This window comes from Trachypithecus francoisi, unplaced genomic scaffold, assembly GCF_009764315.1.
Source record: "Trachypithecus francoisi isolate TF-2019V2 unplaced genomic scaffold, Tfra_2.0 Lachesis_group6, whole genome shotgun sequence".
Lineage (NCBI taxonomy): Eukaryota > Metazoa > Chordata > Mammalia > Primates > Cercopithecidae > Trachypithecus > Trachypithecus francoisi.
Genome location: NW_022681471.1, coordinates 71,942,124 through 71,961,881, shown reverse-complemented (window position 1 = coordinate 71,961,881; position 19,758 = coordinate 71,942,124). Strand labels below are relative to the sequence as shown.

General features: G+C 52.6%; 1 protein-coding gene across 1 annotated transcript; it reads right to left on the bottom strand.

The window, feature by feature from the left end:
* Positions 1-1,308: 1,308 nt before the first annotated feature.
* ZMYM3 (zinc finger MYM-type containing 3) lies at positions 1,309-16,796 on the bottom strand. The gene is made up of 26 exons (XM_033201385.1): positions 16,339-16,796; positions 15,342-15,651; positions 14,968-15,109; positions 13,941-13,983; positions 13,562-13,683; positions 12,818-13,112; positions 12,414-12,591; positions 11,856-12,074; positions 11,414-11,564; positions 11,082-11,197; positions 10,834-10,920; positions 10,558-10,708; positions 10,131-10,303; positions 9,741-9,906; positions 8,997-9,094; positions 8,752-8,914; positions 8,385-8,497; positions 8,039-8,213; positions 7,710-7,856; positions 6,855-6,958; positions 6,370-6,538; positions 5,915-6,066; positions 5,063-5,177; positions 4,263-4,517; positions 2,913-3,030; positions 1,309-2,802 (listed from the first exon to the last, which is right to left on the bottom strand). Exons 1-26 carry the CDS (start codon positions 16,794-16,796, stop codon positions 2,610-2,612), a joined length of 4,413 nt encoding a protein of 1,470 aa, XP_033057276.1. The 3' UTR covers positions 1,309-2,609.
* Positions 16,797-19,758: the final 2,962 nt, after the last annotated feature.

Here is a 19,758-nt window from a genome sequence, read left to right as displayed (position 1 = left end):
GGAGTGCAGTGGCATGCTCTCAGCTCACTACAACCTCTGCCTCCCAGGTTCAAGCAATTCGGCCTCAGCCTCCCAAGTAGCTGGGATTACAGACACCTGCCACCATGCCCAGCTAATTTTTGTATTTTTGGTAGAGATGGGGTTTCACCATGTTGGCCAGGCTGGTCTCAAACTCCTGACCTCAAGTGATTCACCCGGCTCTGCCTCTCAAAGTGCTGGGATTACAGGCGTGAGCCACCCCCCAAGAACCTTACTTCTAATGATTCATCAGATCCTGCAGACTTGACCTTCAAAATGCCTGAAATTTACTTTGAATCTCTTTTTTTCCCTTCCCTATGCTCACAGTCCCCATTGAGGTCCACAGAACCTCTTAGCCATACTCCTTCCACCAATCTCCAGGCTTCCAGGCCTATTCCCACTTGCTATTCTTCACATTGTTCTGGGGATTGTCTCCCTAAAGAAATAGATCTGAGCCTACCACCCATTGGTTGGAAAAATCTCAGCCTTGCACTTCCCACCCCTACATCTGTGGCCTCCCAACCCTTTCCACTTTGTCTTTGAGGCCCAGGTCTAATTCCACCTCCCTTGGTAAACCCTCACATAGCCTCCCTATAAATGTGTTTTGTCTGTTTTTGAGACAGAGTTTCATTCTGTCACCCAGAATGGGTGCAGTGGGGTGATCATTGCAACCTCGCCTCCCAGGCGTTATAACCATCCTCCCCAGCCTCAGCTTCCTCAATGGCTGTGACTACTGGTATGCGCCACCACACCCAGTTAATTCTCGTATTTTTATTAGAGATGGGGTTTTGCCATGTTGCCCAGGCTAGTCTTGAACTCCTGGGCTCAAGGGATCCTCCCACCTTAGCCTCCCAAAGTACTGGGATTACAGACGCAAGCCACTGCACCCAGCCTCCCTGTAAACCTGGAGTAATTTATTCCTCTGTCCTCCCATAGCACTATTCATTTTATTCTGCCTGTATTATGACTAATTGTGTACTATTTGGTCTCCCCTATAGCCTGGGATCCTGCTGGGGATTGGATCCTGGTCTAACCAGTCTTTGTCTTTTTTGAAGCATGTAATCTAGGTCTTTAAACATAATAGGTCCTTAATACACGGCTAGTGAGTATTTTTTTTCCTTAAGTGTTTGGGAACTTGTTATAAAAAAAAGACCACATTCCAGTAGATTCAAAGTAAGACAGTAAAGTAAGAACGATTCTCAAACACCTGACTTGTTTACACTTGGAGAGATTTGATGTATCCAGTGTTGCTCCTCTATATCCATCACCCAGAAAAGACAAAAGACCAAAGACAATTTTAACTCTTTATTTGAAACAAACAATTTCAGAGACAGAAGGTTAGTCGTGACAACAGCTTTTCACTACAACACAAGGGTGGGCATGGCTCACTGAAGGGACAGGCCAGGCGCCTCAGAACAATATATACAATTTAAACAGTGGCTAACTGGTGACAGTTATAAAAACACAAAAAGGAGCCTGGGAAACAGCAAAGTCAACAGGGAAAGAACTGGGTACCCCCTTTGCCAGAAGTTAATTGTTTTCTAGGACCTCCAAGGCAAGATGGGGAAGAGAGAAGATGTAGGCAGTGGGGCAGGCCCTGTGCCCACAGCTCCTCGCCTGTCCTTTGACCACAGATCCCATCCTGCATGACTCAAGCCCCCACAGGCTTGGCCTGGCTCTTATGATGGGGGAATAATAGAGGGGAACCCAGCCTCAACCCAAGTCAGAAGGTAGCTTTTGCCTTGGGAGCTCTGTCCGTTGAACTAAAGGGAGGCAGTTACAGAGGGGGCTAAGCATGTTGACACCATGGCTCATGGCAACCTAAGATGGCAGAGAGACAAACACAGAAACCAAGGGGACAGGAGTCTGCACAACAGGAGTCTGCTCCCCGTACTTAGTCATTCTCTGCCTCTGAGGAAAAAAAGGCATTTGGAAGAGATTTTAAAAACTGCAGCACCAAGGGTTGGTGCTTGCCGGGTGGGGGGGGGGTGGTGAGGGATACGCAGTGGTGAGAGGGTGCCAACAACCAATTATTTCATAGGAGGGGAAGAGTGTCTAAGCTCTGTGTTTTATGTAAATGGTCCCCTCATCACTTTCATTGTTTATTTCATACCTTTCAGATAAGACCTTTTTGCGTGGTGCTGGGGAAGAGTAGAGAAGGGAGTGGGCACAGGGCAGAGAAGGCAGCTGGGTTTTTCCCTAGGTCATGCCTGGGAACAAGAGGCTTTACCTATGCGGGATGGGTCAGGAAACCCAAAGCCAACAGGATCACCAGAGCTATTAACACTCCACCCAGAGTCTGGACCCAGAAGGAGGGGTTTACTCTGAAGCATAAAGAAAACGGGCAAGCTGGCTTTTGCCCATCACCGGGAGACCAGCCCCTGAGTACAGAAGACCGGGGCCCCATGGTTGTCAAGTTAATGGAAGAAGATAAAAGCCAGGGTTCCTAGAGAAGGCAGGGAATGGGTGAGCGGAAAGGAGCAGTCAGGGCCTTCAGAATGAGTAGCATTGGTTCCTGGGCCTGTCACCCTGAGGGACATGACCACAGGACACACATTGATGTGAAAGATGGATATGGATGGCACACGAGCTCAGTCCAGGTCTTCCTCCCCAGGACGACCCAGTTCCTCATAAATCTCGCGCACAGCCAGGATGCGATTGAGCATGCTCTCCAACATGCTGCGGTCCATGGGGATCACAGAATACCAGAGAGGTGACTCGGCGATGCACGACCTTTCCGGTTGCAGGTAGAACACATCGTTGCGAGTCCGGAGGCTTTCAGGACTGCAACATCGGGGGTGGGGATGGCAGGACAGAAGATCAGTACCAAGGCAAAGTAGATCCCTCGGGTCCCCATGCTAACGCTCTTCCTTCCTGCCAACTCACCAACTCACCATTTTGAGAGATAGAATTCATAGAACTTGACAGGGCAGCGGAGGGGATTCATGCGGTTCTCACGCTGCTCTAAGATAGGGGCTTCATCTTCTCTCTTCCGTTTTCCAGGACCCGTGTCTGTAGGGGAGGGAAATGACTCAGACTCATTAAGAGCACAGGTTTCACGAGCATCATCCAAGAGCAGAGTCCAGGCACAGGGAGAAGGCATCACGACACAAATTACAGTCTCATCAAGATGGAGAGATGGAAGAAGAGGTCAGTCTCCCTCTCCCATGCCAACCCAACATCCCGTCGAGCTGTTGTTATGCAACCCTCCCCAGTTCCCACTGCCAAAGACTCTCTTTAAAATCTCCCCCAAGTTGCTGTCTTTTTTTTTTTTTTTTTTGAGATGGAGTTTCGCTGTGTCGCCCAGGCTGGAGTGCAGTGGCGCGATCTCGGCTCACTGCAAGCTCCGCCTCCCGGGTTCCCGCCATTTGAGACGGAGTTTCGCTGTGTCGCCCAGGCTGGAGTGCAGTGGCGCGATCTCGGCTCACTGCAAGCTCCGCCTCCCGGGTTCCCGCCATTCTCCCGCCTCAGCCTCCGAGTAGCTGGGACTACAGGCGCCCGTCACCTCGCCCGGCTAGTTTTTTGTCTTTTTAGTAGAGACGGGGTTTCACCGTGTTAGCCAGGATGGTCTCGATCTCCTGACCTCGTGATCCACCCGCCTTGGCCTCCCAAAGTGCTGGGATTACAGGCTTGAGCCACCGCACCCGGCCTCAAGTTGCTGTCTTGAAGAGGTGATCTCAGAAGTTATTCAAAAAACCTGATAAAACAGACCCTACTGCAAGGGTGGGCTTGCCTTCTGGGATAGAGAAACAGCAATGACCCCAACCCCTCGTGCATTAGTCCAGGTAGAAGCATGGGTCCAGAGAAGGGACCTTGGGAACTGCACTCAGGACAGAAATCCAGGAACAGAAAAAATGGAAACCAAGGTGCAATTGTTGTTAGGCCCGACAGCAAAGAATCAGAGAAAGCCTGTCATTCATTCAGTCTACCCTCCCCCACAGTCAAACACACCAAAGGTTTCCTACCTGTCCACCACCCAGAAAAAGCAGGCAAGCAAGTAAACCGTCTTAAATGAGGAAAGGGGGGGAAAGAGGTCACAGGGCGATCTCGTATTTATGCAACAGCCACTGCCCATCAAGTAGGAGGACTGGCCGTTTCTACCCTTTCTGCACAGAGCAACGGAAGGAGAGGGAAGCTAGGGGCCAAGGAGAGGGCCGACCTGGCAGGTATGGTGGGTTATGGCAGGGAATGGAAGGGGAAGGCAGAGAAGGGGCAAAAGCACAGGGGAGGGGGCAGCCTCGTACCTCGCCCTTTCCTCTGGCGGACTGGGGCATAGTAGCGGATGCTCACCACCTTGGTGGTGCCCCGAGGGGTGGTACACTTGCGGGACTGCCGCACCACATTGGTGAAGGAGAGTTGCATGTGTTCCTCAGCTGTCTGCAGCCCAAAAAACTTAGTGTTGAAGAACATGAGGGTGTTGAGGAGGACAAAGGGCGAGTAGACCCCCAGTTGCTTACACTCCCAGAGGTGCTCCTCCTCCACTCGAGAGAACACCGTATCTACAATGGTCAAGGGGGAGAGGCCGGTCAGGAGGGAGTGGCTACCCAAACCCAACCACTTCCCATCCCATGTGCCCTGCTCATTTCCCACACAATTCTCATTTGGTGAGTAACCTTCATATATAAAACATTGTCACTTTGCTACACTTGCTACACCACACAGTGGGACAGGGCTTTAAAAAATACATACTTTCCACTCCTGCATTTGGAACGTCTCTCACCACCCTCAAGTTGTAGACAGGTAAATGTAAACCTTGAGGAGTCCCACGATTTCTTGCTTTCTTTCTTTACTTACCACCCAAACCCAGGCCATCTTTTTCTGGTCCTAGAGATAGCTCTTCAGACCTAAGTCTTGATCCCCTCCTCATGTTCAAGAACAGGTGCTCCTGTGCTCCTTTAACTCTAAACCCTGAGGCATCCAGCTACACGCTCCTGCCCTCGGGCCCTTTGTGAAGAGTGGCAGACCAAATAGCACAGGACTCTTGGGATGGTGGATTGGAAGAATGGAAAAAGGGTGTAGGGGTTGCTACGTCCCTGTCCCTTACTGTTGGGGAGGAGTGTGGGCTGCCAGGTACTCAGAGACTTATTGAGTTCTTGAACGAAAGTCAGGTAGTAAAGGTCCGTGAAAATGTTCACCATCCGGTTATTTTCCAGCAAGTACTGGGGAAGAAAAACAGACACACATAAGGCTAGACTGTAGGTCCTCGAAGAAAGATAATGATGCTGAAGCGCCCAAGTATGGTGTTGTTGATCATTAGGAGACGATGGGAACAGTAGCTTGATTAGGTGGCCTCGAGTGCTTTCCCCCAGGTATACCTACAGCTCTGCGCTACTCAGGCTTTGCTGGAAGAGGAGGAGGCTTGGAGATGTTCTTTAGAAGCCCACACCTCCTTGTCAGGTAATACGTGGTTGACTTCTCCCAGGGGGAACTAAACATTACGCCAGCACTCAAGGATCCCAGCTCCACCCATCCCTCCCCTCCTAGAATGGGCTTAAATATTACAAAGGGGACCTGGATAGTAATGAAGACTGCTCCTTGGCCAACAGTCCTGGAATGCAGTTTTGATTTTAGAAAAGTATTGGTATCTCATGTTCTATTTGGAATAGGAGATTAAACGCAAGCTGCCTGCTTGAGGCAGGGGACAAGATGAGGAACAGGGAGTGCAATAGAATAATTGCTTTTTTTTTCATTAAATATTTTTTGGGTAGAGATGCGGTATCACTTTGTTGCCCAGGCTGGTCTCAAACTCCTGGCTTGAAGTGATCCTCCTGCCTCAGCCTCCCAAAGTGTTGGGATTACAGGCGTTAGCCACCGTGCCCAACCCAGAATCATTTCTGGTTAGACCCTGCCTGCTGTGTTAAGAGTGACAGGAAGCAAGGTGGTGCATGAGAGGTACCTGCTGGATGCCAAGACACAAATAGTAGATACTGTCAGGTTCGTATCGTTCACCATTGGGCCGAGTGATTTCTCTCACAAACTGGGCCAGACCGTAGTTGAGCTCAGCAGCTGAGCAGGCGAGAATATCCTCTTTGATACGCATGGGTTTGGCTGCAGTGATATGTTGTGCAGGGACAGGATTAAGAAAAACTCTACATGGAGAATTTCACTTAGCTCCACCACCATTAACCTCTTCATCCCTTAGTCATGCCTAACATGAACAATTACAGAAAGAGCCCCTAACCAGCATTTCCTTTATACAACTCCTCCCCATCTTCACAGGGCATCCTTAAGTCATCACACCCTTATCACTCCTAGACATCTTCAGCTGAATCACAGGCCCAGCCCCTTCTTCCCTTTCCCCTCCTCCTCCCTGTCTTTGCCCTCCCCTACCCCCTAACCCCAAGTACTTACGGCCAAAGCGCAGCTCATCACCCTTGCTGGTTTCTCCATTGGCATATTTTGACTGCACCCAGCACTTCCAAGCATTGACACCATATGAATAGTTGAGCCCAGTACAACTAGGCTGACTGCTCATGGAGTCCCGGGAGCAGCTTTCGGAAAGCACCAGCCGCTTTTGACCCTGGAGAAGAGAAAGCAGGGGCATGGCAGAGGTAAGGCCAGAGGCAAGGTGAAAGCTAGTCAGCACCATATTTACTGCTGGCTGGGGCAGGGGCTGATGTAAGTACACAGCAAGCTTCCACAGCACAGAGCCCCAGGAATAGCTTTGATGACCTTGTGAAATGGGGGAAGAGTAAAGTTTGGCTTTATCTCAGTACTTCTAGTGTTGGAGAAAGGAGGTTAGGGAAGGTCAAACTATGGTTGCTGGCTTGGCTCTCACATCCTCTCCCCTTTGGGCCTCCATTCTTCTTTTGTACATATGGTAGCCCCAGCCCTACCTTCCTCATGGTTCGGGGAAGGTCTTGTTCAGTAGACACATCCTCAGGCCCTACCAGGCCACAATCAAAGAGGAAGTCTACACTGGGATTAATGTCCAGAGGATCTAATAAAAAGGAAAGAAAGAAGAAATCAATTTCTTAAGATCTCAACCCTGCAGCCCTCCTGCCCCACCCCTGCTACTTGCCCACTTGACATTAGATGAGCCAAAGGAACCAGTAAAGCTATACCAAAAAGCATGCTCAGAGCCACAGAAACGCAAAACACAGCAATGTGAACTATTGAACTGTAAACATGTTGAACATAGTGAAAATTTTTTTTTTTTTTTTTTTGAGACGGAGTCTCGCTCTGTCACCCAGGCTGGAGTGCAGTGGCGCCATCTCGGCTCACTGCAAGCTCCGCTTCCGGGGTTTACGCCATTATCCTGCCTCAGCCTCCCGAGTAGCTGGGACTACAGGCACCCGCCACCACGCCCAGCTAGTTTTTTGTATTTTTTTTAGTAGAGACGGGGTTTCACCGTGTTAGCCAGGATGGTCTCGATCTCCTGACCTCGTGATCTGCCCGTCTCGGCCTCCCAAAGTGCTGGGATTACAGGCTTGAGCCACCACGCCCGGCCGAACATAGTGAATTTTTATGTTTTTTTACAGTTTAAAAAAAAAAAAAAAAAAAAGCATGACTCAGAAGTCTAAAAGAATGCACCTGTCCTGGTATCTCTGGCACTGCTCCCTGTGAGAACCTTCTGTCTTAGAATCACAATGAACACTTTTCAGGGTCATACTCAGGGACACAAGGAACATTCCCTTCCTGATGGCACGAATGCTACCATACCCAGTGGGCACGGCTCCAATCTTACTCACTCTTAGGGAAGTCTGCCTCCAAGTCTTGCCCAGGCTCATCCAAGACATTGGCCATCTTGACTGCCATGGCCAGGACATCATCTCGAGCAGGCCCAAACAGGTCGCAGTCTTCCAGGAGTCCCTCTGCACTCTGGTTGCTCACAAGATCTGGGAAGCAGAGAAGTTGGCTCAGTGGCTACAAGCTCCTGCTAGCACCCTCACAAGCTTTCAGGGGCTGATCCCAACTATCCTCCCATTCTACTAGGCACCAAGATCATCAATAGCTCCCCCTCGGGCAGAGACACGCTGGTAGCACCCTGTCTCCCTCATCGCCACCATCTATGGCATACCACAAAGGTCAGATGAGGCCTTGTCTAACTCCTCAGCCTCTGCAATCATTTCTGCCATAGCCAGGATGTCGGCCTCCAAGGGGTTGGAAGGGATCTTCACCTTCAGCTCCTCAATGGTCTCTACAATCTTGTCTGTGCTCTCCAAGGTAGTGGGCAAGAACATGGGCACAGGCACCTGGAGGCACGAATCCCAACTAAATGCCAAGAACCACACCAGGAGTTGGGGGGAAGGGGGGGACAGATGATGAGAGTGAAGGGGGACAGTTGATGAGAGTAAGGGGAAAGGGTGGATCTCAAACCTGGAAGGGGAAAGGAGGACCCAGCCAGGAGGGGCAGGGAAACTTACCGGGATAGGCATCGAGAAAGGCACCGGGACTTTCTGGCAGTACAGATGCATAGGCACTGGCACGAAGATGGGCACTGGGATGGGCAGCACAATCACCTGTGGCTTCCACTCTTCTGTGGATGAGAAAGGGATCTTCTCAGAGACCCTGCTGGACTGATGACATCGGACCCGCCAAAAGCTCTAACGTGCTCAGTGTCACAAAACTGCCCTTGAAGCAATGGCTGAAAGACACCTCTACGATTCTAGGACAACCATATGCATGAGGCTTCAGCTACCTAAGGAATCCCCTTGTCCAGCTCACGGACATAGGGCTGGCAGGCCTAGGACTCTGGAATACAGCCTGTGGCATCGAGGTACCCTGGCTCACCTGTCTGACTCCCTTTGGACTTCATCTCCACCTTGCAGGAGACGCCTCGATTCTGCATCAGCGGCTTACACATGGCAGCCTTGTTTTTGCGGGGTGTTGCTGGGGGCGGCGGGGGTGGAGGAGGGGTGGGAGCAGTGGGAGCTGATCGGGTCTTCACAGGGATCTGCAAAGAAAAAGGAACATTTGTGCCGCCAACTGCCGCACCCTCCTCTGAGATTATCCTCCCCCTTGGCTTTTGCCCCGACCTTGCCCAAATTCCCATTTTCCTCTGGGGTCCTCACTGTGTTGCTGTTCTCCACTTTGGTTTGAGAGGGTGTCTGGGGTTTTGACTCAGGAGACTGACCTGTAGATAAAAACAAATGAATGCTCTCATCCAAGGGACTAGCTCTCCATTTTCCTTACCCCTGTTCCAGGAGAGCTTCATTAACAGGTACACCAAATACAGATGGGAAGTTCTAGGATTTGCCCCCCTTGCCATCCCAGATCTAGTCTCCTCTGTGCCCCAGCAATAGTAGCCTAAAAGACTCTTTGCTCCTTGAGAATGAAACGTTACATTTTCCCCAAAAACCCACAATTGAGACCTTCCATTTAGATAGCCTGGGTATCCCTGGAGTTGTAGAGGGGCAGGGGTAACATTCTAGAAATAGCAGTCTTCAGTCTCACTAAAGGTAGAGTTTATGCTGAGATTTCCTTATCTCAGAAAAGTAACCATAACCCCTATATGCCCCATCCTATCAGGATAGGCACCCACTCCCTTATAATATATATTTCATAGACAATCAGTAGACGCTAACTCCAAGAAGTTTTAAATAAGACTTCCCCTTCTGAACCTGCAGGGTTCGGAAGCTAAAAGAGAATACAGTTCACAGTACTAGCACCGTATCTGGCCAGGGATGAGGTGAACACAAGAGGAAGGAGAAAGGAGCTAGGCTTAGGATTAGGAGAGTCCAGCCCCCTCTAACAGAGTGTACCCCCTGCCCGGGACTCACTGTTCAGGAGGCTCTCGGGCCCACTCTGGGTATCCAGGTTGGGTTGGTTCTGCTGGCTATAGAAGCGCAGAAGACACTGCTGGTTGCAGAAATGACGGATCTGCCCACGCCAGTGGATGGTCTCCAGCAGCTTCCCCTGGCGCTTACAGGCATGGCACCGGGCAGCCTGAGGATGTCAAAAGGATGGTCAGACCTGCCTCCCTAAAATGCGTTGGGCCCTATCTTTCCCCTGGGATAAGCCATGCTCCTCCGCTTGGAGATCGGGCCGGCTTAGAGATGGAAGGCTGGCTGCCCTGCCTGGAGATCTGTCCACACCCCGAGCTTAGTACCCACAGCCTGTTCTCCCCGCCGCCCTCTTTCCCGCCTCGCTCACGTGCTGACCCTCCTTACCTTGCAGTACCACAGCAGGTACTTGCTCTTACAGTCCTCACTGCAGAAGTCCCAGGTGCTGCCATCCAGTTGCTCAGTGACTCCGCGCTGGCAAGTCTGGGAGCAGTAAGTACAAGTGATACAGCACAAGCCCAGCTTCTTAGTGAAGTCCTGTTTGTACAGCAGCACACAGCCTGGAAAGAGGGGAAGAGGAAAGCGAGTCCAGAGACACAGGTACCCAAGGGCAAGAGACGCAACCTTTTTAAGGTGCTACACCTGAAACCTCTCTCTAAGCAGCCCCTTGTGCCCAAAGCTTTAGGGGAGATGGGGGTAGAGCATCCTGGGCGGAAGGCCCTGCCTCATGGACCACTTTCCCAGCCTCCCTCCCTTCTCCTCCATTCTCCCTGGTTGGGAGTTGCGTGTCTTCTGCCCTTCCCCATCTCCTTACCTTCGCTGCAAAAGCTCTTCTCCACTCCGCTGAATCGGAGTTTCTCATGCAAGAGTTTCTCCTGCCGACAGTGCTCACACTGGGACACCACACCCCGAAGCCGCTTGAAGTCCTCACAGCAATCACGGCAGCAGAACTGGAACACTTGGTCCTGAGGTGGGGGCACAGGGCAGGGAGGATAAGCTGTAACATCTGGCCTCAGCAGGGGCCAAGTGGTAGGACCCCTTCAGACAGTCTGGTCATGTGGCAAGATGTGGGTGGGGGTGGGGCTCTTACCTGCCAGTCCAAGACCTCAGGCTTGCCACTGAAGAGGCTGTGGCAGTAGTGACAGCTCAGGTGAATGCCCCCTTCGGGGCTTGTGCGCTGGAGGGAAGGAAGACAAGTAAGGGAGGGGCAAGATGTGTGCAGCTGTGAGGAAGGGGAGTCAGGCTTGTTCTTTGCTCTGCCCAGGCCTGCCTACCCCAATTCTCCGACCCTCTTTATGTTACCACACCCTTCTATCCCTGGTCCAGGGCCTGGAGTACCTGGAACTTGGTCCAGCAGCTGGGGCTGCAGAACTGGTAGACTGTGCGGTCAACCTTGTTGTAGTAACAGGGGTCAGAGAGGCTGCGGCGGCAGAAGCTGCAGGGTCGGGGAGGGCCTGGGGCATAGAGAGAAAGAGAGAGAGGAAAAGAAAAAGAGAGAAGGAGAGAGAGAGCACACAGAAGGTGTAAGGCAGTGCAAGAGACGAACAGAAATTCCACGGGGAGATGTGGTTGGGGCTAAGGTCGGGCAGCAGGGATTACTCTGGAAGAGGGGAGTATGGGAGGAGAGAGAAGGCCAGCAGGGGACTCAGAGAAGAGGGCTTTGCACCTACCAGTGAGCCCTGCCTGCTTCACTTTGTAAGAAGTGGTACAGCACAGGGAACAGAACAAGCTGGTCTTGCCATTACGATCCACATGTGATAGCATCTCAAAGTTCTTACACAGGGTCTTGCACCAGACACATGGGTACACACGTGTGTTTTTCTGTGAGGATGGGGAAGGAGAGGCTGAGGCTGGATTTGTCCCTTCACTTTTATTTTTTACATGTTTTAAACATGAAATATTTCAAGCATACAAAAAAAGTATAGATGATGATGTAACAAAGACCTGTGTATCCACCAGCCAGCTTCAAAAATAAAACATAACAGATACAATTGAAACCCCCTTTATTTGTTTTATTTCTCCCAGTCCTTGACCTGTCAGCCACCTTTATTTATCACCCAAGAACCACACCCCCTTCCACAGCCCTCTAATGCACTACTCCCTCGGCCCCACCTTCTTATACGCCCCCAAGCAGGTTGTGTTGCAGAACCGCTTTTGTTGGCCCTCGTGGAAGAGGAGCTCAGGGCCAGGGCTCCCGGTCTTGGTGTAGATGTAAGCCCCACACTGGTCACAACAGTTGGTTTTCAGTCCCTTGTTGGCCCGGAATTTGGAGAAGCAAGAATCGCTGCAGAGCCGGTGTACCACGCTGCCATTGCTGACCTCATGCAGGACCTGCCACACACACACACACCCTGAGCTAGGGCCTGGCCACCACCGCCCACCCCAATGCAAGGTCAGCCCCCCACCTCACCCTAGACCTTCACAGCAGTGGGCCCAGGGACCCCCCAACCTGCGCCGCAGGCTGCCGACTTGATGGTGAGGTCCTGGGAGGTAAGGAGGCCAGCTGTGCGCATCCTGGAGAAGCTCTGTCCTTGAATACGCTCCCTCATGATGGCTGCCTTTCCTCCCCACTCCCCTTTCCACAGGGCCTGGCCCCTGCAACCCCAGGATGGGAGGGGCAGGTCAGGGCTGTCCAGGCTCTGTAAATCAGCCCCCACCGAGTGTCCTCACCTCTCCAGTCTTCTGGCATATGCTGCAGCGAGTGGCATCGGCGGGATCCCCGGACTGGGGGATCGGGCGCTGCTGCTGGGCCTCATACAGGGAGAGACAGACGGACGTGCAGAACTCATGGAAGGAGCCTCCAGAACCAGTCTGCGCCACAACTGAGTCCTTGGTATTCCAGATCTCCCTAGAGGTGGGAACAGGTTTGAATACTCACTCAAGACCACCCTCTCATTTCCTCAGCTTCCGCCCCTCGTCCAGGATCAATGACCACAGAGCCAAATACTCTGACTCCCTCCCTACATCGCTCTCTCGCCCCGCTCCATCCTGCTAGGTTCTTACCAACAGTCTGTCTTACTCATACTCCTGCCCAGATCCCTGCCCTCTGCACAGCCCCCAAGACCCTCACGCACTTCTTGCAGAAGGTACAGGTCTTTTTGCCCGAGGGCTTCTTGGAGAAAGTGGTGAGGCAGGATGACGAGCAGAAGAGCTGAGGCAGCCCCTTGCGCTGATAGGCAGTCTGCCCCTTCTGCAGTGGTGTCCGGCAATGTGCACAAGTCATCTTGTGCCCACTGCAGAGCGCCCGGCCCTTTGTGACACAACTTGAGCGTAGGGACATGCGAGGAGAGCGCCGGGGCCGGAATGGCACAAAGTCCTCATCATTGGGGTCATCTACCATGGCATCAGAATCCTCATCTGACACTGGAACTGAGAAAGTAGGGGGGTGGACATGAGAAAGGCCACCAAACCAGGTCTCAACCACCCCTGACCAACAGTTCAGTCCCTCTCCTGGGATCTCTGTTGTTTTGGCCTTTACACCCTGGCCCTCATTACATTAGTATCTTAAGACCTTGGTGTCTCTCTCCCTTGGTTACTCTGTAACCTCCCAGGGAGGGAAAGGGAGAGGCTCTAAATGAGAAGATTCGGAGACAGAGATGGCATAGCTGAAACAGGAAACTCGCCATTCTCACTGCTCTTGTTTTCAATTTCCCCCACTGCCCCTGGTTCCCATGCCAACCCATAGCGGAGACAGGCACTTCACACGCTGCATGGAGCAGGACTAGAGGAGCTAGAAGATCCATGCCCTGCCGCGTGCCACTTTCGGATCTTTTCCATACCCAGAACTCCCAGATCACACTTCCTCAAATCCTACTTACTGCTCTCAGTGGAATCTACAACCTCAGGTTTTGGAGGTTCTGCTCTCCTAACGCGTTCGCTTCTCTTCTGTACCTTGGAAAGATGGGAGGGGAGGAAAACTGACACCCTGGCCAGGCTAACACTAGTACAGGGTTTGGGGGGGGATAGAAGATGGAGGGGGAAGGGAGAGTGGGGACCCTTGGCCCAGCCCTTAGGAGGAGGGAAGAAAAGGAGGCTGGACTTTCTCCCCAACAAGCAGTAGACACTAGTGCTCCCTCCCTCCTCCTAACTCTCCTTATACACACTCTCTACAGAACAACATCTGGGAGGGAAAATGAAGGGTCTGTCCTTCCCAGAGCTAAGGGGGAACCAGACTCCTTCCAATCCCCTCCCCCTCACCCGTTCAGCGGCTTCTCACTCGCCTTCGCAGTCAGGCCATCTCCTGCAAAGGAAGCAGAAGGCAGCCTAAATGTTGAGCCTGCCCTCACCACCCCCTCCCCGGCCCAACCCCCGCCTCCATTCCTGGGGAAGAACTTACTCAAAACTGAAAGGGAAAACTCGAGTGCCTGTGGCTTCTTGGGGCCCCTCTCAGGGTTACCTCAGGCTCTGTACTAAGGTGGGGGGGGGGTGCACGTGCAGCTATTCCATGAAAAAAAAATCTATCCTTCCCACTAGCTTTCTGTCCCAATCCTTGGGGTTAAGGAAACACAGGTAATATACCTTTCATTAAGAATTTATATTTACCAATGAAAAACACACACAACCACCCAAAGGTAGCAAAAGGAAAAGGAAGCATCAATGTATGGGTAGCTTCCCCTGGATTCAGGTGGTTATATAAGCCCTAAGACCCTCATGACAGCCTGATAGAGGCACACCACTAGGCAGAAGAGGGCAGAAACTAGAGCCTCTCAAGTCAAGGTTGTCCCTCCCCTATCAGAGACTCAATCCTAGACCCTGCATTTCTACTGCTCTGCTGAAATCCTTATGCTGTTAGGGGCTCCAGAACCTAGTTACCATTCATCAAACCCAGAAATCCCACTCCCACCTAGAACCAAAAAGCTGTAAAGGTCTTAGAACCAAGAAGCCTGGTGTACTCCTCCAAATCCTGAAGGAAGGACTCTGGCACCAAAAGCCCATTGGGGCAGGAAAAAGGGAACCCTTCCCACCAAATCCACTCCTCCCAACCTACGCTCCCTGAAACCTTACCTCATTCCTCCCCCACAGCCTGTGCCCACCCCTACTTTCCTTAATCTTCCTCTACACACTACCCCACTCCTCCCTCGTAAACCCCAAGTCCTTCCCCACACACATCCCTACACTTATCTCCCCACCCTCCTCCTCCCCACTACTTCCCAAAGCACATAGCCACCCCTCCTTACCACCACCCTCTCCCAGCCCTGATTCTCCAGATAATTAGGCAACCTACCTGGCAAGGAAGGATGTGCAGGGGGGCTAGAGCCCCCAGGTTTGGTCTGAGAACTGTTGATTCCATCCCCCAGAGTCTCTCCCACTGAAGGGCTAGGGGGGGCATTTGGGCTCTGTGGCTGCCCTTGGGGAAGCTCCTCCTCCTGCCCAGGGAGCCCCTTCTCGCAGTAGCTATGGAGGTGGTCTCCTCCTCTTCAATATGTGGGGACTGCAGGGTTATTGGAGAATCTGGAGACAAAGGCTCTAGTAGCCCCTCGGGTGAACAGGAATTTGCCCCAGCCCCCGGATCAGGTGGTACCACCTCAGGGGTCTGGCCCCCTGGTCCAGGCTCTAGGGTCTGATCCCCCGCATCCCATGCCAGGGTTCCCTCAGGACCATGTCCACCTCCGGGGGAGAGGGGGCTTTATAGAGCAGCCCCCCCAGCCCCAGCAACTCAGTGGCTCCATCCAGGACTCCAGGGTCTTTTTCCAGGCCAGCAGGGGTATCAAGCAGGTCCAGGGCTCCCGAGGATGGAGAAGGGCCAGGGGGGGCCCATCCTCGAGTTGGGGCAGTCTGGGATTCCAGCAGATCCTCTCCAAATTCCATGTCTACTGGTAGGTCTCCAGCCAGGGGCTTCTCTGGCAGGGTCAATGGGTCAAATGGACTGGGGAAATCACTGGGGTCCATGAGTATGGCTGGATATGTACTGCAGATTAGGAGTAGAAGAGGAGGCAGTAGAGGTGGTCTTAGCCAGAATTCCTTCTTACATGGGCTCTGAGACACACCCCATCATCCACTTGGATTTCTTATGAACAGCCCCCACCACCACAATCTACAAGCATTTCCGAAGGCTTTAGTCCTAATGACCACTCCCCCCAATACAGCGCCCCCAGTGGGGAGAGGCGTTCCCCGCCCTGGCCCTGTGCCCACACTGGCCAGGCAGTCGGTCGTTCCACCCGCCCACCCCCCTACTCGACTGCAACTCCCATTCCCTTCCCCCCTTACCTTTCACCCCCCGCAACTCAGGCTGAACGCCCCCTTAGAGTCTCCTAAGGCCGTCGCCACCAGGAGCCTTTCCCGCCCCCGCGATCTCAGTTTCTATTCCCTCCCCACTCTACTGGAGCCCCCAGCTCCCCAGTCTTTACCCACCAGTCTGGCCCCACCCCCCCTCCCCGCGTTGCTAGGTCCTCCCTCGGCCCTTCCCCCGCCCCACAAACTGCCCTTCGCAACCCTTCCCCCAGTTACCTTTCAGGTCGCCCACTTCCTCAGCCCCGTCCCCCTTTCCCATTGCTCCTCCAGTCCTCCCTTCTCCTGTTGCCCACCCCCAACCTCAGGCATTTACAGGAAGACATTTTGGAGCTACGATCTCTCCTTAGACCCCCCCCCCCCCCACCGCCTCCGGCTACTGCAAGATCCCGCTTGCAGGTTCGGTTCGGCTTGAGCAGGCCCGACCCCTACCTGCGGCAGGGTTAGTGCAAAGGCTACAAGCCTAGAACTGCAGACAGCAACGGCCCCGCGCTCCTTCTCCACCTCCCTCCCTAGCAGCCGGGACAGGGGTCGCGGCCCCTTTAAATGGCAGCGCCGCTCGCAGCGCCCAGCGCTCTGCACCAGGCGGGCGGGCGGTGCCAGCAACCAACCCCATTGGCTGGCTCCAGGAGGGGGCTCGCGAGACAGCGCCGGCCCCCGGCGCGAGACTCCCAGTCCAGTGGCCGCCTGGAAATTGCGGAGTGGAGTACAGCCACTGGAGACGGCGCCTGAGCCCCCGCCCGGGGCCCCGTTAGTTGAGAAGGAAAAGATAGCCTCTGGAGCTTTGAAGCCGGCCCCCCGGGAAAGGCGGCGTCCCCTTTCCATCCAAGGGCCGAGTGCGCTCACCCACCAAAAACACAGATCTACGCACCTGCTCCCCTTACCTGGCTCAAGAGTCTGGCCCCCGTCACACCCTGCCCGCCCTGCCTCCTGGAGCCCACTCTACCCGTGATCCTCCTCTCATTCAAATGGTTCCCGGTCCCCTCCCCCTCCCCGTGTCTCTCTCGCTTCCCACTCGTGTTCACCCCCCCGGCGTCCGGCCCCCTCAATAGTCCCTACCTACGCCATGCAGCAGGCGCCTGCCAAGATTACCCTCCCCCATCCCCACCTCTCCGGGGCCCGCCCCCTGGGCGACTGTTGGGGTAGTGAGTGACAGCGGAGGATGGGGGGAGGCAGGGACCCAGCCCTCACGTGCCCCTCCTCCCCTTGTCTGCAGCCCCGGGGCCCCCAAAACAGTCTGAGAGTCAGAGTTATGGGGTATCTGAAGCTTGATCCCCAGCCACACAGGTCGGGTTAAATGGCTCTGGCTCAGTGGCAACGCCTGTGCGGTAACCGTTACTGCTTGATGACCCCCAGCCAGGTCCTGCAAAGCCACCCCCTACTCTCTCAACAGTCTTAGGGAAGTTCTGGGATCTTCTCCCTGAGTCTTCCTGCAGGAGCTCCCTGCATTATCTCTGGAGTTTTCCTCCCTCACCAGGGCTGATCTCTCTGTCTCTGTCTCTGTCTCTGTCTCTGTCTCTCTCTCCCTCCTCCCGCCCCCTTTCTGTCCTTGTCTGTCTCTCTCTTCTCGCTCTCTCTTCTCTCTCTCCCCCTGTCTCTTTTTGTCTCCGTCTCTGTCTCTGCTTCTCGTGCGCACGAGCACGCAGGCGCGCTACACGCTCCCCCCTCCTGGAGGTCCTTAGCATGTGGGTGTGGCTGAGGTTAGGCTAGAGAAGTGGAGTAGGGGTAGGTGGCACTAGCGTTAAGCCTACTGTCTTTAAAAAATGTGTGCCAGCATCCATTCTCAGTCCGCATTATATTAATAGTTAGAGCACTTTACAATCCCCGCTCCCCACTTCCCACCCCACCCCTAAGGGCTAAGAGCATTTAGTAGCTGAACTACCAGAGGAGGCTCAGGCTGGAAGGAAGTCTCCTTAGGAACAGGAAGGTTTGGTATCCAGTGCCTATTCTAGCCTGCCTCGTTGACTTCTGGCCTCTCCTCTTGGCCACACAAAGCCTCTCCTGGCCTTGTAGTCCTCGGGAGTTTACCCTCCCTTTTTTCATTCCTTTTCCCAGAAACCTTATCCTTCCTAGCTCCCCACATGGCCTTGAGGTTATCTTTGCTCCTTCCTACATACAGAGATAAAAGCCAGAGTTTCTTACTTTTTGGTTTCCCAAATCCAGCTTTCTCTTTATCTTAACCAGTATTCTATGTACTCATCTCCTACCTCCTGTTTATTTCTATTCCTGGACCTCCCCTTTGCGTTTTCTGCTTGTTCCATCTCAGTTGAGCCACGTAGTTTTTTCTATATTGCCTGCCTTCCTCGATATATACTTGAATCCTTGGCTGCTCTGCTTGTGGAGGTGCCTGGTCACTATCTTTCAAGTTGAGGGGAGCTGATCTAATGGAGTTAAGTGGTGTATTATTAATTCTAGGCGCAGTGTGGTGGCCTAAGAATGGGTTCTGGAGTCGGACCAGATTTCTAATCTCAGTTCTGCCTACTTTTTAGCCAGATGACTTTGGACAAGTGACTTGTCAAGTGAAGGGCCTTAGTTTTCTCCTCTTTAAAACAGATAAGGAAACAATCTAAATGTCCAATAATAGGGGATTTGGGTTATACAACGGACATAGTCATTAACAACCACATTTAGGTAGGGCGCAGTGACTCATGCCTGTAATCCCGGCGCTTTGGGATGCGGAGGCACATGGATCCTTTGAGCCTAAGAGTTCCAAAGCGGCCTGGGAAACATGGTGAAACCCCTTCTCTACAAAAAATACAAAAAATTAGAAAGGTGTGGTGGTGCACACCTGTAGTCCCAGCTACTCAGGAGGCGGAGGTGTGAGGATCACTTGAGTTGGGAGGCAGAAATTGCAGCGAGCTCAGATGGCGCCACCGCACTCCAGTCCGGGGCAACAGAGGACTCTGTCTCAAACCAAACAGAACAAAACCTCACATTAAAAAAAAAAAAAAAGAAAGAAACTAATGGCAGACAGCACAGAGGATTTTACGGTAGCGAAAATACCCTCATGATACTGTAATAGTGGATACATGTAATATACATTTGTTCAAAGATACACAATGTAACTACCAAGGGTGAACTAACTCTAATGTAAACCGCAGGCTTTGGTTAGTAATGATGTGTCAATGTAGGTTCATCGATTGTAACAAATTTACCACTCTGATCTGGATGTTGGTAGTCAGGGAAGTCATGACTGCATGGGGGAAGGAGGTATATGGGACTCCCCGGACCTACCTGTCAGTTTTGCTGTGAAACTAAAATTGCTCTTAAAAATAAAATCTTTATTAAAAAAAATTAAAACCCATAGAATGTACAACACCAAAGGAAGCCCTTATGTAAACTATGGGCTTTGGTTGATAATGTGTCACTGTACATTCATCACTGCAACAAATTTACCACTCTGGACAGGATGTTGATAGGGAGGCTGTGTCTGTGTGTGGAGAGGGGTACAAAGGACTCTTGATACTTTCAGCTCAATTTTGCGGTGATGCCAAAACTGCTCTAAAAAATAAAGTGGGCCGGGTGCAGTAACTCCTGTAATCCCAGCACTTTGGGAGGCCGAGGCGGGTGGATTACTTGAGCCCAGGAGTTCAAAACTAGCCTGGGCAACCCTGTCTCTACAAAAAATACAAAAAAAAAAAAAAACTATCCCGGTGTGGTGTCGTGCGCCTGTATTCCCAGCTACTCCGGAGGCTGCGGGGAGGGTCCCTTGAGCCGGGAGGCAGAGATTGCAGTGAGCCACAATTGCTTCACTGCACCACTGCAGCCTGGGCAACAGAGCAGGACA